Source organism: Neolamprologus multifasciatus, chromosome 20 (assembly GCF_963576455.1).
Source record: "Neolamprologus multifasciatus chromosome 20, fNeoMul1.2, whole genome shotgun sequence".
Lineage (NCBI taxonomy): Eukaryota > Metazoa > Chordata > Actinopteri > Cichliformes > Cichlidae > Neolamprologus > Neolamprologus multifasciatus.
In genome coordinates, this window is record NC_140458.1 from 5,050,721 (window position 1) to 5,077,368 (window position 26,648).

At 41.5% G+C, this 26,648-nt stretch overlaps 1 protein-coding gene and 2 long non-coding RNA genes across 5 annotated transcripts in view; 1 reads left to right on the forward strand and 2 right to left on the reverse strand.

Moving 5' to 3' along the window:
• The first annotated feature begins 560 nt into the window (after positions 1–560).
• lima1a (LIM domain and actin binding 1a) overlaps positions 561–26,648 on the forward strand; it is a 30,651-nt gene continuing 4,563 nt past the window's right edge. The window contains exons 1-5 of one of the 3 annotated variants that reach the window (XM_085147358.1): positions 561–671; positions 7,837–8,019; positions 10,104–10,149; positions 14,381–14,800; positions 24,266–24,323. In XM_085147358.1, the coding sequence (XP_085003484.1) occupies positions 7,895–8,019; positions 10,104–10,149; positions 14,381–14,800; positions 24,266–24,323 (649 nt within the window). In that variant the 5' untranslated portion in view covers positions 561–671; positions 7,837–7,894. Of the gene's footprint in view, positions 672–5,303; positions 5,519–7,014; positions 8,020–10,103; positions 10,150–14,380; positions 14,801–24,265; positions 24,324–26,648 lie in introns of those variants that run through there. The other 2 variants (XM_085147359.1, XM_085147357.1) reach the window with 2 other exon arrangements.
• Positions 16,160–26,648, reverse strand: part of LOC146494184 (uncharacterized) — a 191,133-nt gene continuing 180,644 nt past the window's right edge. The window contains exon 2 of the long non-coding RNA XR_014871728.1: positions 16,160–17,023. This is a non-coding gene — a long non-coding RNA (uncharacterized LOC146494184). The remainder of the gene's footprint in view (positions 17,024–26,648) is intronic.
• Positions 17,788–20,219, reverse strand: LOC146494185 (uncharacterized). Its single transcript, XR_014871727.1, has 2 exons — positions 19,407–20,219; positions 17,788–19,376 (listed from the first exon to the last, which is right to left on the reverse strand). It is a non-coding gene; the product is annotated as an uncharacterized LOC146494185 (long non-coding RNA).

The following is a 26,648-nucleotide window of genomic DNA, read 5'->3' on the forward strand; positions in this document are numbered from 1 at the left end:
AAGTATGTAGGTAGGTTGCCAGGTATGTGGAATGACACAGCCATGCAGGCCATTCATGGTCTAAGGTGGAAATAGCTCGAGTAGTGTAATAGTGGTTTTCGTGTGCCATCTAGTGGCGAAGTAGGAACATTGCATAAATAATTAACATTACTGCCACCTGCTGGGCTAAACTATAAGTTTCGTGTTGTGATGATTAAAAAGAGAACTTTATTTTGAAAAGAATCACACAAACTACACTTCAGGTAGTGAACAAGGTAAACAAACAAAGAAAAAGAAAAAAAAGAAGGCGCCTTTGTTCAAGTATGCTACTCATTTGAGGTATTAACAAGTTACTTTAATATTGTCTTTACATTAAGAGAGGTGTTCTGACTTAATTTAATCTAAAGGTATTACAGCTACTGACTGTGTTCTTATTTTTCTTGCTATATTGTATATTTATTTATTTATCTTTCTGGTAATAACTTGTATTATTCTTATTCTTATTATAACCTCAGAACAGCTTGATCCAGATATCAGTCCGCTGTCTGGCGGAACGATACTATTCAGCCAATTAGCGCGGATGAAAACCGGGTTAATTGAAGCTTTGTTGCGCCTTTTGTGAAATGTGAGCGGTCCTTGAGGCTCAGGTGAGAGTGAGTTCCTGAAAAGAGTTCCCGTAGAAGCTCAGGTGAGTGCGAGAAATTACAAAGAGAAAAAAAACCAAATAGTGCAGACGAAGCAAATGAGTCAGTAGGAAACGTGCGTAAACAGGACTGAAACACAGCCGAGCGGCTTCATGTCCAGACAGAACTGTGAGTCAGTTTTCACCTGAGCTGTACCTGTTTCAAGGTCCTGGGAAGACAACCTGTCTTCCTGCCCTAAGCTAACCAGCTGGTGTTGTGGGAAATGTTAGGTCGGGTCGATCAGGAGATTGGCTTATGTGGTTCTAGATATTATCTGCTGGATGTGAACCATATCCATAGCTCCTCATGACACCAGGACACGTGACAGTGGAATTTAAAAATATTCTAGCTTCTGTATTAAAGATGATAACTATCGGTTAATGATGATAATGAGATAAAAACACACTCAAGTTGTCTTAAATCAGCTTCACCTGTCCAGCTAAAAATGAATAAACACCTTTTGAAAAGAGTGATAGCAACACAAAACATTAATTCAGAGGTGATAAAATAAACTCAGAATAAACAAATCTATGGAAACAGATTTGTATCATATGAAATTGATATTAACATAAGATTTTGTGACAATCTGATTGCACTTTGGTAAAGATGTTTCCTAATGTTTGGACTATAAAACAATGATCAATGTGATAAAGAACTGTTTTTTTTAATAATAAACAAACGAATATGTGGAAAATATTTCAGTGAGCTCGAATCAAGATATGGCGCAATTACAAAACTGAAAATGAAATGTGCGGGAAATCGCTGTCAGTTTGGTTTGATTTCTCGGCATAAATTGCATAAAAGGATATTTTCAGTCTCTACAAAGTTCCTCCAGAGCCAGTGAAGCATCAGGCTGCTGTTTATGGTTTTTCTCATGTCATGAAAAAGGTTGTTTTAATGTGTAACATCTACTCGACTGTGGGGAGGGCTGCACCAGCAACCTTTTTTAAAGAAATAAAATCAACACTGAGCAGAATTGAGTTCAGGGTACTGGTGCAGACTTCACAGCAGTCCCAGTTTCTCGTGTGACCCTGTGGGGAATTGCCCTGCTAAGTCCTATTGAGGCTGTAGATATTATAACATGATGGGAAAGGGAGGTTTCTTCCTCCCTGAATGCAACAATCTGAATAAAGCAGAAGTGAAAGGAGGCTCATTGATGATCAGATCATCAGGATAAATGACAAACTGAAGCTGGATCAGACAGGATCCTCGTCTGGGAGGATGTCTGTGTGTTGTGACGCGTTTAAACTGGTTTCTGATTAATAAAAGACGGCAGTCATCTTTTCTCTTTCCTAATGACACGCTGAGTCACAACACAGACGCTGATCTGTGCGATGGTTTCATATCTGAAGAGGAGTGTGTGTCTGCTCACACTACGACATTTCTGTGATTGTGTCTGTGCTCAGTGAGGTAAAGGTATCGAGCGTTACTGAGCACAGACAGAGACCTAAATCTGCTCTGTGGGTCTGCTGTTGATAATCAGCGAGGCATTTTATCAGAAATGGCAATACGGTCCATGACGTTGTCTTTGGATCTCTTGTCTTGTCTGGCAAATGATTCAGATTGTGTCGCATTAGTCTTACAAAATCTTTTATTGTGGAAAACTTTTAAATTTTAAATTTTCTTGTATTAGCCAGGAGAAACGGTGCAGTTTCACTATAACGATTTGTGGGGGGGGGGGGGGGTTTTCTCACCTGGACGAGATATTTCTTCTATCTGCTCTCATATGTACTGCATCGTACACAAAGTTCATAATTTCCACTGTTAAATGATGAAAAAGTCTACATTTAGAGGTTGGAGAGATATGTTGTGATGCAAAAAGCAAATGAACACAAGCAAGTCAATGTTTTTTCATGACTGTTTTTCAATGTTTTGCATCGACGCTGGGATGGAAGAAAACGTCAGTTTACGATGAGGTGTGTGGTTTTTGTGGTAAGATCCCAAAGACTGTCGCTCTTTGTTTGCATGACCCTTCCAAGTTTACAACATCGAGTGGGAGTGACTTATAAACACAGTCTGCAATGATTCAGGCTTAGTAACCTCACTGCAGGTGAGCCACGTGTTTGTTCCCGTATGGACACAAGCAGCCATAAAACAGTCACAGTATTAACAAAATGAAATGACTTGCATCAACGTTTTGGAAGTTTTTAAAAAGTGCTTTGATGTAATTTTGTTTTTGATTTTTAAATTATTACCCCGATCGTCACCTTTCTTCTTAGCTCAGCTTCAGCAGCTCTTTCCCACAGCTTCATGGTATGGCTCATCAGGTTTATCCCTCTGTAGTCGCTACAGCTCTGCACATCGCTTTGTTCTTGAAAACCAGTACCTCTTCAGGCACCTTCTCACTCTTTAAGAGTGTGTATAACCATCTGGTTAAAAGTCCTCTGCTCTCTCTCCAAGACGTCTGAACACCTGCACATACACGTCATCTGGACGTCTTCATAGCTGCCCTCACTCCCTGCTTACTCATTCTCTACACTTCCTGATTCACATTCATTTTCTACACCCATCAGCTCGTCAACTCTACACCCTAATCTGCTGCACATTCTCTCTGCCCAGCCAATCAGTAGAAGTCCTTTTCTCCTTCCTTAGTGTTCAGCCTCATGTAAAGCTCACTGTAAGCCTTTTCCTTTGCTTTTGCCGTGCGTTAGATCTTATCATACTTCTGTCTAAAGCCTTCATCTCTCGGCCTTTCCCACATTTCCTTTGCTGACCTCTTTCTTTGAATAAGTACCTGCGCTTCCTCATTCTACCGCCAGGTCTTCTAGTCCTCTTTCGTCTTTCCAGCTTCTTGTCCGTCTAATGTGATGTAAAGCAGTATCTAGGCAACTTGATAACCCAATACAGCGTTGCAGGGAAGCCATAAAAATGGGTTAATTTTTAATTACCAGTTTGCCAGCAGCACAAACACCAGTTGCATGGGCATGTGTTAGTAATGATAAAGACTAAATACTTTTCCTGGCTTTTCTTTTTAGCCCACATTTACCAAGAGCAGAGCTTCTCAACGTTTTGAGGACAGAGTAGCAATTTAAATACCCAACTTATTTCTGTGTTGTGGTTGCTTTGCAGTTGTGATTTTGTGTGTGCGCATGTTTACAGTTTTATACCATTAGTGAGGTTTCATTTCTTCACAGCAGCTGTGTTTGTCAGTGTTGGGAAAGTTTAGTGAGTTACTGTAAGTCGAACAAGCTGGAGAGAAATGGATCTGTGGCTCTGCTCTGAGCTGGTGAAGAAAATTAAAAGTGGTAAATAATTGAATAACTCGAGGGCCTTCATTCGCCTGCAGGCTGGAGTTTATTTAGAGGTAAAATAGGAAAACTGACAGCGATCAATTGTTCTAAACGGATTTTGTTGAAGTGAGACTTCCCTGAAATAACTTCCTTATCTTCTTGTTTCATTGTTAGTGCTGTGAATTGAAAATGAAAGTTTGCGTGCATGTTAAACTCATTATTATTCTATTGTTTTTTGTCTCAGCGGGTGAAAATCAAAATAGCTTTGGAACCTTTTGAATTTCTCTGGAATCGTACATGCAGGAGTTGTTGGGAATTTCTAAGGTAAGACAAAGTCAGACCCACATCCGTCATGTGTTTGGGATTAGCCCCACTGTTAGGAAGTGACACTGATGGAGCTGGAAGTCTTTAGGGACACCACGAGGATGAAGTTTAATCATCCCAGAGGGCCTCTGTGTAATGTTCTACCCCCTAATAGGTCTCCTAATCACGTTTTTCAAACAAAGCTGGAAAACATTAGTTTAAAGGATGTCTTGAATTCAGTTGAAATATAAAGTAACGTGACAATCTTTGGTTTATTGATCAATGCTCAGACAAAAATAAGTCTCCAAGTAATGGTTCCAATATACACCAAGTGTGTCAAAAAATTAACCCCTGCTGCAAAAAAGGCAGTCGCAATCACCAATGGCAACAGTCTCCCTTAGTATGACCAAAAACCCTAAAATATTCAAAAACCATGTAGAAGAAGGTTGAGGAAGATGATGAAGAGCCCAAAGCCTTCACTCATTCAGACTCCCTGAATCTAAAGTTCATTAAACCATCCTCTAGACCTGAAATTGCAGTTCCTCAAACGGCCACCAGAGGCTGGCTGCAGAAGTGAGTCAGCTTCCACAGACTGTGTTAAAACCTCCAGATCTACAGGAGAAAAGGAGGAAGATTAAAGGCGTCTACTGCCTTTTCCAGCCTCACTGCTGCTCTGTGGACAGCTGTTTGTGTTCAAGCTTTAGTTATTAGTTATTGGTGTTGCTGCTTGGACTGACAGCTGGATGCAGACGCAGATCGTTTTCTTCACAAACAACATTTCTCCTCATGTTAGTTTGTTTTTCTTTCTCCTTTTCGTTTTATTATTTTGATGCATCTCTTCCTTTTTTTTCATTCCATACTCCTTTTCCTCCTCGGTGAAGTCGGCGAGTAATGTGAATGAGTCACATCCTCTAATGTCTTGACCTTGTGAGAAAGTGGGCAGCCAGGAGTCACTCAGATTCCAGGAATCCAGTGTGGGAATCCCCCCTCCTCCTCCCCCTCCTCCCCCTCCTCCCTCTAGCTTGTCTGCCTTGTCGTTCGACCCACAGCCTTGCTGGTTTCACATACCTTCAGTTTGCTTTATACTGCCATTGACACAGTGCTGTTGATCAGCAGGGGAGGGGAAGCTCATACCTGCCAGGTGGAAGTGAATCCTGCTTCTTATTGGCTGAGAGGAGTTAAATAGGAGTGGTTAGTCTCCTCCTATTTCCCTTTCTTTTCAAAAGCACGAATGAAAGCAGCTGGGAAGTGAAAAGAGAAGGAAATTTTCAAGCAGTGGGCTTCTGAAACAGCTGAGTCAAAAACGCAGACAGTCACAGGTTGGTGGTTTTATTTTAAAACTCTTTAAAACTTTTTTGTTCTCAAGTTTTCTACAATTTCAGTGATTAGGATTAAACTGTGTCATCTTTCTGTATCAAATTTAAAGGCGAGCATCACTGAGGTCTTTGTACTTGTGAAGTTTAAGCTCAGACATCCGCCCCCCTCTTCTTTTCAGCTCAGTTTAACTCCTCAGTTTTTTTTTTCTCAACTGTTTTTATTGCTAAAGTTCAGCTTTGCATGGGCCGCCTCTGTTTTACAAGCTGCTTTGTTTGTCATCTGGCAGCAGCAGTGGTGACCTGAAACGCTCTGGAGTCGCTATCGCCCCTCATTTGTATGTTAGCAGGGAGCGCTGTGATCACATGACGTGACTGCAGCATCAGGCTAGACTAAATCCAGTGGTTTAACATTTGACTGTTATCACCTCAGTAGGGTGACGGGATGCTGCTTTTGGACTGTTTTGTTGGGTGTCTTTGAGTTTTCGAGTCACTGCTGGGTGAAACATGACATTTAAAGACATCATAATAAGGTCGACCTGTTATTGTTGGGTCTACATTACAATATAAAGCACCCTGAGGTGACTGTTGTTGTGATTTGGTGCTATATAAATAAAGTTGAATTGAATCAGGTTGATAGTCGACCTCGCTTTTCTGACTTTTTAATGTAGTGCTGTGGAATTGTTTCAGTGTATTCATTCATTCAGTCTAAATCTCCTCACACCAGACTGTGCCAAGGTTAGATCAGAGAATTATAATCAAAGTTACTGGAAATTCACTTAATCATCAATATTTTTTCTTCTTTTGTCAGTTTAATAAATCTTCTTTTTTCATTACTGTGGTTTTAATATTGACCAAAATCAATGTGATTGGTGGTTTTTTGCCATATTTAAGCTGCCCTACATTTATTAATTTCATTTATGTGACTTTTTTTTTATTTTGGTTTAATTATTAATCTGATTATTTGTTAATATTAGCAAAAGATCTGAATCATTGAATCATTAAATGTAGGAAAGTTGTTAGTTTATAATGACTGGGGAAATGAAACAAGTGATTCTAAATAAGAAGCAACAGGTGACTAATGTTTTGGTAATGATGTCACAAGTTTGATGGTTTGAACCTGAATGGGTTTTTGGATGATTGGAAACGATGTGAGCTGTATCAGTATTATGGGATGGGCCCAAGCAGTCACTGCTGAATTCCGACAGGTTTTTAAATCTAAGCTGATTTGGGAATGAAAATGCTAATTACCTGCATCCCATTGTAGCAGCTTGGAGCACCTGCACCAGTTGTAGCAGCAGGAGGACAGTGATGGAGTCGCACTAACTCCTGACTTCACTTATATATGCGTCTACAACTAAAAAGGGCCTTCAGTTTTCTTTCACTTGGTACTTTTAAAACAAATTTGGTATGAACATCTCGTGCATTTATGTATTTATACTGGTTCATAATGTGGTTTCAGACAGGTTGTTTGTGTCTGTCTGTACCATTTACCTCTAATTTCTTTTATTGTCTTTTATAGTGAGTTGAGCCTAGTATTTATATACAAATCCCAAGTTTCTTTGGGTGTTGCTTAACAATTCCAGTTACACTCAACAGTGTTGCAGTAATGCACAAACCTTTCCTAATATGGCAACATCCCACTATAGTCCACCTGTTGAGTGACGTAGAGACCCCCAAGGCGGCTGCGTCACCGGTCTCATTCTTTCATTCATCCAGAGCATGAGTAGCTCTCTCGGATGACGGTTATTAGCAGTGAGGCGCCGTTATGGCTGCATGCAGTCACATGCCCATGGCCATCAGGCTGTGATGTTGCAGAAGAGCCAAGCAGGTAGAGACGTGTCTGTTTCCTGTGAAAGGGAGAGTGTATACAAGAGGGGAATTTTTTTTGTATTGCAGGCGTATCGGTTGTTTTTTGTCTGCTGGTAGTCGCCCCTGGCGTTCAGTCAGAGCAGGGAACAGATGGTCAATGGCTGTGTGGCGCGGTCTATTGACTTTCTGACTCAGAGGCCGCTCCGTGCTGCAGTGGTAACATGGACCAGCTGTGCAGTGTGACAAAATGTATTGATTCTCTGTGAAGTTTTACACACAAACAAACTGCTTCCCTTGATATAAAAGCCTGTATTTAAATGCTCAGACCCAGACTGTTTTTAGCACCATGAGATGAGTGTCATAAAAATTTGAATGCACAGGAAGGGTGTTCCTCTGAGCTGGATTTAGAGTGGCGAAAGGAAGCGAAGCTGGCACCAGACGACGCGCTCGTTTGCCTTAGCTCAGTGTTTAATTGGCTAAAGGTGCTCCTTCTATTTGTGTCCCCTCCTCTCAGAGGTACGACGTGTTCCCGGAAAGCTGACAGGCAGACCGATCACTCAGACCTACAGCAAACATGGCCTCCGTTGCACCGTTCGGCCGCAGGCAGTGGGCATCCCAGTCGCTCAGGGTCACCGCCAAAGAGCTGTCAATCGTCTCTGCCCGGGGTAAAAACACCGCCATCGCAGAGCGCTTCTCCAAGTAAGTCCAACCTTAAGTTTAATAATTTACCAGCAGCCGCTCAGCAGATCTGTCATGACTTTTTACACTTCAGAGTTCTCTGCTCTCGTCATGAGCACAAATTAGGTCAAAGGTTTCCTCTCAACGTTTTCTTGCCATTCAGCTTTTCTCAGTTTCCCGTTTTCTTGAAAGATGTGACTATCACATTGTCGACCTTTAACGAATTGCTCCAGTTTCACTCGTCCTGTCTGGTTTTCAGACTTTACAGAGTAAAACAGGATCAGATTCTTTATGGAGGCCCCTCACCATTCAGGGCATCCCCCTTTACCGCATATCAGGTGACTAACTTGGAAACTGAGACAATGCACGGTAGTTGATCAACTTGGCCACTAGGTGATAGTAGTAGTCTGTCAGTGGGAATATGCAGGTTTTTGTGTTTCTTCCTGATTAACATTAATGGTGTATTTAACACTTACTATGCACAAAAACAAACTTTTAAACCACTGAACTCTGCAGCCCTCTCACATCTAAAAACGGGAGACCTTGCAGGGTCACTCTTTACGACAACCTCCTTAGATGGTTTTCCATCATGCTGCTGGTGTAAATTTACATGAAGAAAACTGCTGATCAGCTGAAATGGGAGAAGCTTTTGGTTAGAGCTGCCCTTTGTGTGTGTGCAGTGGGTCAAAAGAAAAAGAAAACACTGTGGACACAGATCAGATAAGGAAGTGAGTGCATTTACCAGTTGTTGACAGTCTTCACGCAAATGAACTTCACTATTTGCAAGAGCCATGACGACAAAAATGAACACAATCCGGGGTTGGCAGGTAAAGGAAACCTGAGATCTGCTCTGCAGCAGGCGGAGGAGACACACTTGGAAATAAGTCCACCACCTGCCTCGATTTGAAAGCAAAAGTTCATATTACGTGAGCTATCCTATTATCTTAGCAGCTGGAAATGAAGAATGTCATCCAAATTAATTCTCTGGTGGCATTATCATTTCATTCTCAAGTGTTTGCAGTGTCTCATTTTTTTCCTCACCAAGTAGGAGTGGAAAAAACAAACCTACATAACCAGCAATGTAAAATCTAGTCTTTAGGTTTTGTTAGCAAAACCTAAATATTCAGTGCAGGACTCAAGAGTCTGTCTTTAAAGCTGGCTGTTGTCCTCATTGATTAGATAAAATGTCTCTTTTTGCTGTTGGCTCTGTGCAGAAACAGCGACATCTGGCTTAATAGTGTTAATGTTTCCTCAGCACAGCTGAGAGGCTTTGAGCCAAACATGATTTTTGTCTCCGGGTAGAAACACCTGTGAAGGACAGCAGTGGTTCAGCTACGAACTGGCCGTGTTTGTTGTCAGTTTGGGGCTAAAATGTGTGGTGCAGCCGGTCTGAGGCTGAAGATCTGAAGTGTTGAACAATAAAGTGTCCACTGTGGAGAATTTTGTATTTTTCATACCACATTTATTCATATTTGATGTTTTATTTGAACTTTCCCGGCAAAATCCGCTGCCACTGTTTTCCCTGTTCTTGCCTGCTTGTCAACAAATCAACTTTCACCTAACAACGAGTCACTTGTTAAAACGAGTCAGCAGCAGACACATTAATATAAGACAGAAATTAAAGACCATAATTCCCTTTGTTTAACAGGGCAAATGATGAGAAGATGAAAATGATTAGTTTCACTAATTGTGTGATGATGTTTGTTCTGTTGTGGGTTATTAATTGATGGCTTATATTAATGTATACAAGTCACATACTTTTTGCTACCAGACTTGTATATCCCTGCTGGTTATCAGGGTCCAGAAACAAAACAGGAAATGAATCTTCAATCAATTAAAATACTTTATCTTAAATAAAACCTGGCCAATAAAATCAGTTTCACTCTGAAACAATGTATCCACTTCCTCTGCGTACTTTTTGCAAGACGACACGTTTTTCCAAACAGTTGTACTTTAACACATAAACTAATTTATTGTTTTTGGAGAGAAGCGGGAACATTTATTTATTTTTCTAACGAATTTCCTGGGAAGCGGTACTGCTTCTTCCTCACTGGGCCTCATCCTCTCAGTTATTGTTTATCTGAAGCAGTTTTTGTCCTCCACAGGTACCAGATGGCAGCAGAAGAGGGCAGCATAGAGAAGAAGAAAACGGTGCGTACGTTCAAACTCACTCCTGTATGTCTGTGAAGATTCGTTGCTTCCCAGCGGTGGAAGAAGTGTTTTCTATCATGGCCACAATACTTGGCCTCAAGTTAAATTTCAGAATGAAAAACAAAGTGCTTCACCCTAGTAGTCCCTGCATAGAACCGCCAGTATCTATTATTAAAACACAGCCTGCTGCCATGTTTAGACCTCAGTACCTGCTAATTAATGCTGCTGCTCGTTAACACAGACCCACAGAAGTCGAACTCCATTCGGTGAGTCTAGTATCCCAAACGTGCCACATTTTTTAATCTGAAAAGCTTCGACGCTTTCTATTTTTAATTCACAGAGGGTAAAACTCTCATTCCCCATATTCATACGAGTATAAACTGTAGATAAACTACTGCGTAGACCCACATGCTCTGCTGCCAAACATCCTTTCTTAACATTTTCCCAAAAACTATGTGGACATGCACAGACCAAACCCTCGTTCTCTCTCAGAATTTGGAGTTCGGTGACCTCACTTGCTCTTCGTTTACTCTGTTTCTGTGTGGAAATCTCGACTGTAGTAATGTGACTCATTCTGAAAGCTGATTAAAAGCCTTATTAAGTGAACTCCAGCTGTCAGCTAATAACAGAGCAGTTGAAAGGATAATATTTGGCCTTTCAAATGCAGTGTTAAAATATAAACCCTAAAGTGCTCTCAGGCTGGCGGAGACTCAAATAGCTGCTTGGAGACGTTAATCTTGGAAACATCTCCAGCATGCAGCAAGTTCCAGCAGTGAAATTATTCTGTTATCACTTTTGGCATCAGCTGTTCTGCAGCACTGATAACAAGGAGCCTCCGTCACACCTGGTCAGCGTGGTGACTCCACACACGGGAAGCCTTTTTACACTTTTGACCCCTTTTGTTTCTTTTAAATCATTGAAAATGAAGTAAAAAAAATTAAAAACCTTCTAAGTAACTCTGATTTTTTTTTTTTTTCTTGCAGCATCAAAGGTGTGTCTCTTTAGTGTAAGGGCATTTTCTGCAGTTTGTACATGCTTTCTCACAAACGCACACGTGTTGTAGTACCACCACACTGCCTGTCCAAACATCACTTCCCCTCTCAGCTGTCTTAGTTGGTCTGATAATATTTTCTTGCTCGGCTGTGATGCTGCTGTCGTCATGATTTGTCCCTATATAAATAAAATAGAATTAAACTAGGCTTCTGATTGGCCAACATTTCTGTAAAGTTGGTTAAATCATCATCTGTTGCTTTGTCATTTTGTTTAGATGTGGATGGAGATATTTTTCACAATGTATCCTTGTAGGTGGGATGTTCGTGGGTTTTTTTTTTTTTTGTGTTTGTTTGTTTGTTTGTTTGTTTTGGGGGTTTTTTAGAAAGTAAAGTGGATGTAACAGATGTAACTGTGGACGTAGCTTCAGGTTAAACGGGTGGCTTTATACGCCGGTCACTCTTTGCTTTGAGTTTACTTCTTAACCAAATCAAAGGCTCATTAAATATCAAATCAGAGGCACTTTTTACAGCAGGTCTCACACAGTTACTGCGTATATCATGTGGATTAGTTCTGCAAGACTTTGGTTTGAGCTGCTTGGTCTTTTTTTCTGTTTTTGTTTTCAAGTTCTTGTAAACAGTAACAGAAAAGTGGATCCAACTACATGGTCACTATGTTAGGGCCACGGCTGTGAAACTGCTTTATAACTACGTGCAGCCAGAGGATTTATATGAGCAAAGTTTTCTTGTTGAGCTTCATCAATATAAAGAAAACTCTGCTGCCTCTAAAACCTTAGACCTTCCTGTGCGATGAGGTCCAGAGGAGTGATCGGTCAGTAGGTGGTGGGTTTCGCTGATCTCCTCTCTCACACCTTCCTAACCCTGAAAACTTGAGCTTAAGCCTGAAGTTGCCTTGTAAAGCCCAAACCCAAGCCCCGCCCCCTCTCCCTGGTATTTTCTACCAGGTTGCACAACATCTCATCATTAAAGACAATCTTGCATTCCTTCCCCACGTCAAACTTCTCAGGGTGTCAAATCTGTTGTTGTTGTTCGTGTAAATGCTGAATGGCAGTTCTGTCGAATTTCTCTGGCAACCCCTCATTTCCTGAGAGGAAGACTGGAGCTAAAGGTGTTCCTATCAAATCCAATCTCTAAACTAAACATCAGATGTAAATACCAGCCCGGGAGGCTTATCAGGAGATTGGTATTTATCCAGGTTCAGTCTCTGTGCCGTTCTTTGTGAGTTTTTTATTTTTTTGAAGGTTTCCACCTCCCTCCCCTTTACCTTTTTCACATTTCCTGTCTTTATTTTCCCTCCTTTCCCTCACCGACTGTCTGTTTCTGATTTTCTCTCCCTCCTTCCTTACCTCCCCGCCCCCTCACCCTTCGCCCCCTTCACTCCCTCTCCTTCCTTCCCTCCTTCCTTTCCTCTGTCGTAGAAGGGGGGGTGGGCTAGTTGCTTCATTCTGATCACTTCTCAAGCCTCTCACATCTGGGACAGCCTGTAGCACTTCCAGCCGGTCAGCAGACACCAGCACACACACTTTCACAGCATTTTCAACTGGACAGCCAGGTCGTCTGCCTCACTCTCAGGTTTTTGACGCACACACACAAAAGGTATAAAGTTTTTCTAGCTTTCTTTTCAGCTCCAGGTTTATAGATGCGCATGCAGAGCAACTCACGGCTCTTTTGTCTTTCATGCAGGACTTCCTGTTTCCTTTTCATGTCTTTTCCTTTTGTTACCTAGCTCAGACTGTGCACACTCTGCTTGCAAGAATGCGAACATGTAGTTTAATGTCAGTGCAGATGCTGTTTGATTTAGTATAAATGTTTTTAGCGTCATTCAGAAATCGGAGAGTCAAAGTGGCGCGTGTCCAGCATTGATGGAATTTATTGACTAAACTAAAAACAGACTGAGAGCAGCTAGCATCCCTCGGTGGGAGTCTCCTCTGCCAGAGCCTCAGAAATTGTGAGTCATCATAGTTTGTTGTGTGATTGTTTGTGTGGTTGGCAGTAAAAATGAGGGTTATCTTCTCTGTGGTCTCTGCTGTGTTTGAATTCTTCACCCAGCAACCTTTTCATCTCATTGCATCTGCACGATACACAAAACTAGAGCTGGTTAACTCTCAAAGTTAACCAGCAAAGCATGGATGGAAGGTTTTGTTAAATGCATGCATGCAGACTTTAATTAGATTGCATTGTAATGTTTTGCAGTGAACCGTGGAGTATTAAGATTTCCTGCTGCAGAAGCCTGAAGGCAGATACTTGGTGCCCAAAGTGACGATAAAACGTCTGAAATGACAGATAAGGGCTGCGCTGACTCGTGTTTAGAACAACCTTCATAGATAAACGAGGCATCTGAGTCATGAATGACCAAAACAACAAAAAGTCCAGCAGAGTGTGTGCAGGACATGTTTTACAGTTACAGTCGGGTCAGTCCCAGGTTCTTGTAGTTCTTGTATCTCTTCATTCTTGTGCGTTAAAGATCATTGGGTGATTTATTTACTGAGTGGAAACATTTTTATTGCTAATTCATTTTTAAGCAAACACTCAACAAGTTTTCTGATTCAAGATTCTTAACATATAGAGTCTATATTTGTTTTTTGTGACATTTTTCATTAAATAATATCAATTAATAGACTTTTTATGCTTAAATCAGTTTTTTTAGGCTCTTGTGGCCTGGAGGCTTAAAGCCAAACTCGTCAGGTGATTTAACAGTTGATTAATTTGCACAAACACCAGACGTATTCTAGCATGTACTTCCTCTAAAAAATGTGATGCTACACTTGTTTTGAATGGTTATCTGGATAAAAATAAGACTTGAAGCTTACCATCAGATGACTTTTTTTCCCCAGGACTTTCTTACAATAACAGAAAACTGCACTTGCACTGCAGCACATTACAGACTTGTGCATCTGACCCACATCGAGTTGTCTTTTCAGATATGAATCTTTTCTTGTTTCCTGACACAAAAATAAAATATGACAGCAGAAAGGTTTTGGATGTATAATCAGAAATGCTCTGCATTGTTTGGAAATATATTTCAGTCTTTGCATATCCAATATTTTTATGTCCATATCTTTGTTTTGTTTTTTGGGGATGGGAGGAAAATGAACCTAGATGATGTTAATTAAATTGACATAAAGAGTCTTAAGATTTATTGAAACTAACAGTTATAAAACTGTTTTACCTTTGATGCTACAGAGGTAAAAAATTTAACCGAGTGACTGTTTCCTGTTCAGGTTGTGGAAGCTCTACCCTCGACACTGTGTGGCGGGAACCTGAGTGTTTTAAAGAAACGCTGGGAGCAGCAGCAACAGCAGGAACCGCCGTGCATCCAGAGATCCCAATCTCAGGCCCCTCGGACTCCAGTCAGCACGTTACCAGGCTCTAGATCTGCACCTTCATCCCAAATCAAGCTTCAGCAAGACCCCCTAAAAACTACAGTAGTCTCACAGGACCAGGATACAGAGATCCAGGTTCACAGAGTAACCAGAGAGACCAGCCAGGACATGACGGACATGGAGGCGAAGCCCAGCAGAGAGTCAGAGGAGCAGGAGGGAGCTGCGGCATCGGCGGCTGAAGTGCCCGAGTGCGAGAAGCCCAGCATCCCCCTCAACAGCCTCAAGATGATGTTCGAGAAAGGAGAAAGCCCAGAAAAGGCAAGTACTGCTTCTCAGTGAGTTTGAACTCATTTCAACTTTTAGTTAAAGTTGTTTCTTAATATAGAAACTTTTTATTCCACAGCTTACTCTACTTACAATCTTCATGAGTACCTAGTTTAGCTTCGTGTGCCTTCCTCTGATGAAGCATCATACATTAAAATGAATCAGAAATTGAGAAGATAAGTTGGTAGTCTGGGCTTCCTAAAACTGTCCACTTGTTCTCAAAGAAGTCGGATCCCCCCCCAGTGCCGTCATGCTGGTAGTCACATGGTGTAGCCCCACTTCACATCCTCCTCCTTTAAAAGAAACACACACTCAGCTGACTCGCACATTTCTCTCTGCAAAGATCCCTGAGAGATCTCTGCTTCATGCTCCCCGAGGCAGCTAATTGTTGTTTGTGGAGCATAAAAGTCGAGGAATTTGACGTCCAGTCATGCATCAGCTCAAGGCGTGTAAAATGAAAAGTGCTCGTACTCCAAAGTGTGACACATTAACAAGAGCCATGCTGTGACCATTTTATGACGAGCCACTGCGAGGCTTTCAGAGGTGAACTGATGAGTCCGTACTCGAAGTGCTTTACAGATTTAAATTTGGGGTTTAGCCTTTAACTACTGTGAAGTTATGTAAATGTAAAAATACTAAAATAAACATGACCACTTATAAATACACCAGCAATAATAAACGTAATAGTTATACTAATAAAAATACTAATATAACAAAAACACTTCCAGTTAAAGGGCTCATTACAAACTGGAACAGTAATTAAAAATGTGGTGATTGGACACTAAATGTGGAAAACACTTCATGTGTGAGCTAATGAGTGCTTTAATAGTGGTGAGTTAAATATTTAAGACATGACCACATAATATGTGTTAATAAAGATGTGGAAATGAAAGCATGTATGACCTTCTCAAGAACGCCACTAGAAAGGGAGGAAAAAATGCATTTCATTTAGACACTGTATGATTAAACGGCTTATTTGGAAATAAAAGCTGTGTCCAGCTCCCGGGGGGGCAAATACACCAGGACATAGGAAATTTTGAGACATCTGGCTCTAAATATCAGAGAGATGAGATAAGGAAAATGAGTGAGTCATCAGCATAACAATGAAATGGGCGTTAATAATGGGACCCAGTGAAAGACGTGTGCTCTGCAGTTCAACTCGACTTACTGTTGATTCACTTTCACTCAGTTTTGACAGAGGTTCAATGTTTTTATTATTAAATTTGATTGTTTGATGTTTGTGGTGCTCAGTGGGAAGAAGAACTCAGTATTTAAAAATGTATAAATTGTCATTAGGCCAGAAAGGATAAACTGTTGACAAAAAGGTGAAAATTGTGAATTTGTTGGCTTTGGTTTATTTGAAGTTTCAGCTTTCGTGTTCATGCTGCTCCCAATATTTGGAGGAGCGGGTGGACGGCTCAGTTTTCAGCTGATGCTAACATGCTTTAAAGCAGCGGTCCCCAACCTTTTTTGCGCCACTGCTTATGTCCGACAATATTTTCACAGACTGACTTTTAAGGTGTCGCGGATAAATACAACAAAATAAAACCAGTACCAAAAAAAATGAAGATTTATTCCAAACACACGGGAAAAGATCCAGGGAAACAGAGTTGACGATTAAAAACGTTTTAAAAATAAGATTTAAAAACCCTGAAAACCATAAATTTCACACCCGAGCCTCAACTCTCGCGGCCTGGTACCAAACAATTCATGGACCGGTACCAGTCCGTGGCCCGGGGGTTGGGGACCGCTGCTTTAAGGTGCTTCCATATACTGATTCTAATTCTGTTGTGAAATTGGACATTTTATAATGTAGGTCAGTGGGGATCAGAGATGGGCAGTAACGCGTTACTTGTAATGCGTTACTGTAATCTGATTACTTTTTTCAAGTAATGAGTAAAGTAAGGGATTACTATTGCAAAAACGGTAATTAGATTACCGTTACTTTCCCGTAGGAACGCTGCGTTACTGCGTTACTAAAACCGTGATTTATTTTATTTAATTTATTTTTTTTGCGAGAATGTCTCATGACAGTGACGTAAGCGAGTGCGATGTTCGTGACAACAGCTGTGTGCAGATCAACAATGAATCATATATCGAATGCGGGACAGAGTATGAGCGTGCAGCGTTTAAAGCGTGGAAGTACTGACCTTACTTTGAGTTTGATTCCATAAAAAGTGACAAAAACATTAGTGTCCGTTGTGCGTGGGAAGAAAACTTCTTTTTACACCGAAAAAACCCCCTAAACAAGCTCCGAGTGCGCTACCACGTAATGGGAAACTCACAGAGAAACTCGCGGATTCTTCAACTGACCGCTGCAGCACACCTGAGTGTAAACACAAAAACTATTTTATTTTATGTGCTGGAATGTGCAGAAAATAGGTTTAAATGTTAAACAAATTTCTTCAAGTCAGAGAATGTTGCATATAATTAAATCTTTGCTTGATGCATAAAGTTAAAAGGTTAAAACTAATAAAACAAGTTTTAAAAAGAGACTTTTCCATTTGATTACATTTTGTATGATGGATTATGCAGAAAAAGTAGAATTGGGCTGAAAGATCTATCACTTTATCACCTATTCAGGTTGTAAATCGTGTTTTCAAAAAGTAACTAAGTAAGTAATTACTTTTGAAAATAAGTAATCAGTAAAGTAGTGGGATTACTTTTTTGGGGAAGTAATCAGTAATTAGTTACTGATTACTTTTTTCAAGTAACTTGACCAACACTGGTGGGGATAAACTCCACCTTCAAGTGGCCATTCGAGGAACTGCAGCTTTGGTTTTCAGTCCAGGAAGAGATTAAATTAATATCCAGGTGCCATTAATACAAATTTAATGGCACCTGGATATTAAGGTCTTGATGTGGCACAGAGGAGGAAGATTCACAGATAATGCTGAGCAGGATTGACTCTCAGTTTTGGTTTAAAGAGTCTGATTCTTCATGGAAACCTTTGTTTAAAAAAAAAAAAAAAAAAAAAAAAAAAAAAAGGACAAAGAAGGGGTTGTAAAGAAACATGGGATGAAGAAACGTGCAGTAAAACGTGGCGTTTAAACAAAGACATCCGCCACTCTCCTCTCCACACCCGCCTACTATGTGGGCTTTTAAAAAGTGAGATGAAGGAGCACTCTGGGGAGCTGGAGGGAAGGAGTCTTTTTATTGCTCGCTGCATAGTTGTCCTTCCAAAGGAGGGCTTGTTTGGGGAAATCCTCGAGCTGAAATACAGGATCTATACAGTTCTGTAGACACAGTGTCCGGGCTTGTACAATAGGCTCCACTGTAGGGCCGAGGCGGGCTCTCTGCTTCTTTGTTGAGCTCCCTTCACGGGGCAGATGATGTCATGGTGCAGCAGGCTGGCAGACTCATGACTGCAGACAGCTGATCTGCGCTCTGAGCCTCGTCAGACAGTCTCCCCCCAAGGCCGTCAGAGCTCTCCGCCTCCCCTCCCCACCTCATCAATCATCCTTGTGCTCCACTCTCTGCTCCTCAGCCCTCCGTCCACCTCGCCCCTGTTTTCTCTCTCTCACTGCCACCCATCAAAGACCTCCACCCTTCTTTTCTTTGAAGTCATGTTATCTCGGATGGCAATTCCTTTGAGGTGAATGGTCTAATACCTCTAATGTCCCCTGGCTTTTTCTCGCACTGTCATGGACTAATATCAGCAACCACTAAAGCTTTCAACTTTGACCAAAATGTGTTCTCCGGACACCAAAATGTCAGTTTTGCACTTAAGCATTCAAGTCCAGGTCAAAATCATCATAATCTCACCTTTTACAGTCTTAAAAGTGTTACTTTATTTATTTTTTAAGTACATATATTATAATTTTCCACTGTGTGCTGACTGGCGCTGACATAGGAAAAGTGTAAAAGCAACACAAACTTGGCTGTTCGGCCAAGCATGACGTGTGGTGTGTTTTGCACAGAAAGTGTTTCAAACAAGCAGCAAAATGAGTAATCCCAATGCTCCTGGACTCGGAAATTCCCCAAATGATAAGACAGTTTATATTGGCAAGTTTGGATTCATTTCTGATAAAATCTCAGATCATTATGGAGATGCTAACCGCTCTTTATCTTGGACCTAACTTTCCTCCTCCGCTGACCCTGTTTGTTACTGCTATACTATTAGCTGAAATGTGATGTTGTGATGTTTGCACATGAGGTGGTCCTCAGCGAAAATTAGTATTTAGTGCTTTTTCTGCGTAAATTGATGCACGATAAGTTTTGCAAATATGGTATTGTGAAGGTTGTCTGCCAATCGACTCCTTCATTCTGCATGCTGAAGTTTTCTTTGGTTTAATACTGACCCCCGAGTTGCCCCTTATGAATCCGTGTGAGTGGATGTTTGAACACTTGGCCGTAGATAAAACCGCGTGCTTTAAGTGCTTAACTCTATAAGTACCACTCAATTTACCAGTAAATGAGTCTGAATTTAATTAAAACCTGATGCATGTCCTAGCATTCTGCTAATGCAGGCTGATTTTTGTGGAAATTGTCTGCTGCTTGCTTTATGCCTCATATCAAAGGGGTGGGGATGGCTAATAATAAAATGAAAAAAATCTCTGCATTTGTCCAACTGTGGACACACATTAGCAGAAAATATCACCATCGTGTGAATTACTCGGAGTCCTAGATGGTGTGACAGACAGACGTAGCTTTGGGATCTGACAAATGAAGCCAGTGTGGAATTGCTTTCATTATTTTTATTTAACCCCCGTAAATATTTTCCTGATGATTTTATGGGCTTGGTCACTAGTTTTGAGTCTGAGATTTAATTAGCCAATATGTGACCTCACGGTGTTTCCGCCCATCTTTTATACCATCTTTAGTAACAGAATCGACATTCACGACCTATAATTTGGGGGAAGATTTACTCAAACAAAATCTACTTTCTCCAGCCTCATCGTCGTCTGTGTGACGCACGTTAGCGTCATCACTGTGAGCATGCTCACATTGGCCTCTCTGAGCTAGAAGCTAAACGCACTAACAGATCGGTAAAGAGTTTGTCTGCATTCGTTCCTCCAGCTCTTATCTAAACACCCCCCTCTACATCCACTCCCCTCTCTGGGCCGACTCGATGCACTCTGAAATTAATTGACCCTCACCCCTCCTCCCTCCCACACAGCCCAGCCCAGCCTCCCTATCCTCCCTGAGTCACCTCCCTGAGTCACCCCCCTTACTGCACCAGCTGCTGCTTCTCCGCCTCCCTCCTGCCCCACATTGCTCCTCTCTGTAGGCCCAAAGCTTTATTCTGATGCTGGGGGGCCGTGAAACACTTAAACAAGGAAAAAAAAGAAAGAAAGACCATCTGTAAAACCACGGCACACTCCCGCCATCATCCCCGCCATCATCCCCACCTTCATCCGACCACACCCCTCTTTGAGCAGCACCCCCTAGGAACACCTGCTCCTTGTCGCCTCTAATATTCCCACCCACCCTGCCCTCCATCCTCCTCCCCCTCCCCTAAAGCCATCTCCAGAGGGTCCTACCCCACATCTCCCCTGCGATAAGCCACAGTCTGTGCCTCCCCGCTCTGGAGCTGCAGGTCTTGGATCCTGGGTCCTGGATTCAAACACACGATCAAACTCCGTGAGAACCGCCTTCCCCTCGGTCTCGCCGCCGACTCCTCATCCTCTGTGGCTTTTTTGTCCTCCCTCTTCATCTGTCTTCGTGAGAGGTAGCTATGACATATGGTGTTTGTGGCTTTCTTTGTTCGGCTCTGAGACAGTCTCCACTTTTACTTTCCCTGCTTGTTATTTTATTGACTTCTGTGTTGGACGAGGATGTTTGCGCAGCAGCTGAAAGGGGCCTTTTAAGGCTTCTCAGAGTCCACTTTATGGACTTTATCAGTAGCTCCTTTCAACTGTGTCAGCTCACTTTAAAAACAGTGTTATTGTGTGGCTTGAACTGGGTATATCAACACCTTTAAAGGGTGTTAACTGATGCCGCAGGTGCCTTCCTGCTCTTTGTTTGGGTAAGTCTTGGTGTAAGAAGAAGTCGTTGTCTCTGGTAGACTCTGGTGTGTGTGAGGTGGGGTCAAGAGGGGAACTGAAGCTCGCTCGGTCTGTCTGTTTAGGAGCTTTAATAGTATCAGGATTAGATTCTTTGTCTGGCCCGCTGATCCAGCCTTTCGAGACACAACCTGGCCTCGTATGCTTGTTTACATGCCACTCAACCCCTCATTCACACGCATGCATGCAAACCAGTCTCGGACCCCCCTCCTCCTCATCCTCCCCTTCATCCAAAAAGCTGCACCTCCGGTCTGTGGAAGCTAATCCACCCGGGGGAATAGATCCATTCTTATGAAGATGACTGTTTTCTTTGTTGTGATTCGTTTCTGTTCTTAACGCCCCACTTAGGGCCTGAGTGTTGGTGTGTTTTCCTGTTCACAGCAGATGATTCAGTTCTTTCTTAACCATAATGTGCATTATTAATTATTGAACTCACTCCTGACTCAGACTCTCAGATTTGCGCCGTACCCGCCCTCAGATTACATCATCTGTGATGATCTGGTTGTCACTGCTCAGTTTTTAAAGGGGTAGAGGTTAAACCTAGAGGTGCGAGCTTTGGAAATCCTGCTTCTTTAAGCTGTTATAATCTTACTTTTTTTTTTATTAGAGTCATGTGAGTTATTCAATGTGAAGAGAATTATCTGATTTTGCAGTTTCTCTAATTTTGCTGGAGGATTTAACACCTTTCCTATCACCTTTTGTTGAACTCTCGCCACTTTTTTGTAATTGTGACATTCTCTGGCACCATTTAGTGAGCAGCAGTTGAACATTGTGAAGGTTTTCCCACAAAGCGTGAACGCGAAAGTTTAAAGGATGAGGCTGGACTTTCCCAGTGCAACACTTTTTTTTTTTTTCTTTTTTTTCTCTCTCTCTCAAAAGTAGTGAGTTTGTGGACGCTGTCTCCACTTTCATTTACAGTTTAAAGATGAATCGCCTCATGTGAAACGTGATCTGATGCTATTAACTTTAGACAGGGTGGACATTTGCACTGAGATGACCTCAAAAATGAAATTTTCTAATGTGTTTAATAGGGCTGCCACGATTAGTCGACTATCAAAATCGTCGACGACTGATTTAATAGTCGACGCGTCGTTTGAAGCTTTGTAAGATCACAAAAGACGCAGGAATAAGTAGTAGGATTTAAGAGTGTAATAACGGACGGAAACAGAAGATGGCAGCACTGCATGCACAAGGATGCCCGAAGAAGAAGAAGCTGTGTCCCAGAATTCATAGCGCAGCCCAGCTCAGTTTCCAACAATGGCGGCAGCTAGTTAGTTTTAATATTACTCTTATTATTTTTTCTGGGTCACAAAATAAACGTTTAACATATTTTCAGGCGAGAATGTAGCTGTGTAAACTTCAAATATCTGCTCAGTTTATCAAGAGACCACATATTTTTAAAAGTGCTCCGACATTTTCGGAGACATCTGTTACCCACTAGCTCGATAGCTAGCTGGGGGCAAGGCTAACTAGAGCCGCTGAGAACACCCGACTCCCGGCAAATCGTTTTCAAACCCACCGCTGTCTTTCGCTACTCAGGTTAAACATGATATATAAGTCACTTAGATAACTTAAAAATGTTATTGTTTGGCTTTTTTTAGTATTTTATTTGTTCCTGAGTAAATCGGTTTGGCTGAGATTAAAGTTATAGTTTTTACACAGCTGAATAAATGTCAAGCAGACAGCTGATTATCAGAAGTGTGAGATGCTCGAGAATATACTCCGGTGTCCTGTTATATTTTAGATAGCAAGGAGTTTGTTAAACTTCACCGAAACAATCTGCAAATTTCATTAAAATTTAATAAACTATCATGTCTTTATTTTTAGTTAGCACATACCTTAAACACTTAAAGCTGTAAGCTAATGATAGTTATATAAGAGCAGATGCTGCTGGTCCAATAAGCTGTAGGTTGTACGTTCAATGGATGCATGATCTGATTAGTCGACTAATGGCAAAAATAATCGGTGACTAGTCTACCATCAAAATCGTTTGTGGCAGCCCTAGTGTTTAATGTAATCATCCATCTGGGTCCACGTCACAGGGCCGTAGTCTGAGCAGAGATGCTCAAGCTTCCCCCAGGTAGCACAGTAAGGTATTCCCAAGCCAACTAAAAGACGAAGTTTCTCAAGCATGTTGTGTGTGCGCTCCGGGGTATCATCCAAGGTGTGCATGCCAGAGATGCCTCACCTGGGAGTTGTCCAGGAGACATCCTAATGAGAATGAGAATCACCTGAGCCTCATTTCAGTGTGGAGTAGCAGCGTAACTAAGCCTTCCTGAACGACTGAGCTCTTCACTTTATCTCTAAGACTGAACCCAGACGACCTTCTAAGAAAGATCATTTCCACCACTTGTCAGCGATCTTTCCTTCTACACCCAGTTTGAGGCCATAGATGGTGGGAAAGAGATCGACTGGTAACTCGAAGCGTCGCTTCCACGTTCAGCTCTCTTCGCCAAAACAGATCACTGCAGACGCTGCACCAACATATGAAAAGTCTTTGATCACCAAAAACTCTCCAGTGTGTAGTTTAAGGAACGCATCTGTCATATCAGGAGTTTAGCACTTTGTTCTAAAACATCTTTACACAAACACAGGTTCACGGTCAGTCTAACTGAAAACTTGTTGTCTTTTCAAAATACGTACAGTTCCTACTCGCTGCCTCTGTGGCACATAACAGATAAGATGTACAGATAATGCTCGTTGGAGGTTTGAACGCTTGTTAAATAAAGTCTTCTTTCACCTTCATGCATTTATTTTTTTGAGAAGATAAGAAGATGTGTTACACAAATGAGGTTTAACTTGTCTCAAACATACTTTCATCCAGTTTTTTCCATGATGTAAGGCCACTCTGCCTCAGCTTTGTTGTGAAATGTTCCTGAGCTCGACTTGCTGAAGCCTGCAGACGCTCCGAGCCTGTCAGGACTCGGGCCGAAGCCAAAATCCTCCCCGTGGCCCCTGCAGCCTAAAGGCTAAGTGTGCTGTGCCGCTGTTTGTCCCGTTGCGTAAGCCGTACCTTAAATGGCACGAGACGGATGATTTTGTGCCCTGAAGTTTGGGGGAGATGTCCGACTGGGGAATTCCCCACGTTCTGGGCAGATGCTCCTTTGTTATAAAGCAGCAGGTGTTCTTTTCTGCCCTGCAGCAGAGAGGTGATCGGTTTGTTTTCTGGCTGGTGGCTGAGGACAGACGGGGTGTCTTGTCTCAGACACTGAGCTCATAAGGGGATTAAAGTGGTTTGGACTGCACAAACACTACGCCGCTCTTGACCTCTGTGATTCTCTTACCTTTGCATTTCCACGGTCTCTCTCTCCGCTTTGATCTTTCTGATGGTCGGGCTTTAGCTTCCAGGCTGTTGGCTCTACCAGGTGAAACATGTGAGCATCAAAGGACTGCATGTGTTTTTATCTCTTTGCCTTATGTCTGTTTTCTACATCTGTCTGTTTTTGCGTTGCAGGCATCCAGAGAGCAGACAGGCCGAGGAAACACTGGCAGCATGGACCAACTACTAGGAGGTACATGCTTCTCTTTAATGTGCTTTCAGGGTTTTTAGGGGGCAGTTTGTTTGAGAGGTGATCGACAACACACACCAAATGACCTAGACGGCAACGGCTGATGTGAAATTAGTGTTGCATGTTTCTTATTATGTGGTTTATTCTACCTATGAGCGAGCCTCGCATTTCCTTTTAGATGTGGACAAAATTTAAATGTCATCAAATACCAAAAAAGTAAGCGACAGAGTTTTATTATTGGCAGAATGGAAACCTTCTGTAACACACATCTCAGCTGAATGTAAGTCGGTGAATGGCTTCATCTTCACAAACTGCTGTCGGTGGATAAAAAGACAGCTGTGCGCTACTTCGCACCTCTGCCGAATCTTAAAATATCCTCCACACCACATGCGAATCAGACGGAGCACTCAGTCATTTCATTGGCTAATGGTTCATGGTGGTTTTAATTTAAAGAGGAAGTGAAACTCTTTGAGATGTAAGAGGCAGGTCATCCTTTTTTTTTTTCCTTTTTTTTTTTTTTTTAAATGGCGGAGGAGAAACCTGAGAAAACGAGCCCCTGCATGTGACCTTTAAAGGCTCATTTTTAGTAAAACCAGAATCCGTGACATAACCTCCTCAGTAGAGCGAAAGCTGCTGACTCTGCGGTCCACTTCAGCTTTATAGAAGCGTGTTGTTGCTGCTCTTCTCATTGTTTAGGTTCATGATTAGCTGTCTTATCAATCTTGTATACGGCTGTGGTAGAAATAAATAAATAAATGCACAGATGATTAATTTCCTAGAATTCAGGTATAAACCAGAAGTGTGGCTCTCTGCTAACAAATTGGTAAACTCTGAGATGATCGTGATAGTTTTGATATTTACTTGTAGCTGAGTAACACAAGCACCAAATAAAGTAGATGCTTAAATGACCTGATGAAGCAACAGCCAATACTTGGATATCTGCTTCCAGGCTTTTTGTTTTGCACATTGTTTTGCTGAGCTTAAAGCTTTATTATTGTCAGTAGCCGTTAGGTATCTGGTAGTGGTGGGAATCACCATACATCCCACGATACGATATTATCACAATACTTAACGCACGATACGATATTATTGCAATTTTTAAAAATATTTTGCGATATTCAGATTCTGTACATAAAGGTAAACTTTATCAATATTCATTTTCTCTAATAACAAAGTCTCACACTCAGTCTTTCTCTCATTTCAGTTTTATTGTTGACAAACTGAACGGTTTGTATTACAGTCTAGTCCAACTTAACTGAATCAACCATCTGGTACAATTATAGCTATTCTGAACTATGCAGTTTATGAAAACTATGCAGCCCCTTCAGCAACTGAAGAATTTGAAAGTAAATTAAAACAAAATATAATTTTACATTAAATAAAAAAGTTTTAAACTTAATTAAAATAAAACATGTCTTAAATTAAAATAAGTAAACTGTCATGTTTATTGCTGCCAAAAACAAGTTAAACACATTTGGACAGTGAAGGAATGTCAGGATTCTTGCTCAGAAAAAGGATCAACATGCTCTGAAGTCAGAGCACAAAAACCTTTTTTGTAACAAAATATCGATTTCTGCTGTCCCTGTATCGATACATTATTAGCAAACAAAATATCACGATACTACACAGTATCGATTTTTTTTTTCCCCACCCCTAGTATCTGGTGCATTTTAGCCTCTATTTTAATCTCTTTACCTGCATGTAATGCAAGCCTGCTCAAATGTACTTTCTAGGCAGAGCAGTTTTGACCAAACAGAATCAAGTAGATCCCTTTGAGTTCTGTTTACAGAGATTATTTTTATTCTTGAGCATCATGCTGTCTGGCTTAAAAAGAGGCTGACTTTAAACAGCTTGTATCAGGAAAAGGATGAAGCGAAGGTCCGCAGTAAGAGCAGTCAGTTGGTGAATAATACGTCAGTTTTAATGTTTGGAGTCACATTCGAGTCCCCTGATGTGATGTAAATGCAGAGTTCAGCCTCTTTTAGCTCTGTTTTGGTCTCCATCAAGCTCAACGTGGCTTCATTTTGCTCAGCAGCTGTCTGACTTTTGTGATGACAGCCAAAAAAGGCACCTCGTGTGCGTATGCAGTCGTTTTAACAACATACAGTAAAAACATGAGCGATGGAAAAACAAACGGAAAGACATCTGCTATGTCAAAGGTAAACTGGAGCTCTTCGTTAACGGTGTCAGATTTACAAAGTCTTTGGGATTTTTCTTTACAAAGAGTCTCTTCCTGCTATCTTCCTGGATGGATTACATCCTTCCCCGAAATGAAAAAACTCCGAAGTGACGACACGGGCTGCTGTGTAAGCGCTGTGGTCAGCCCAC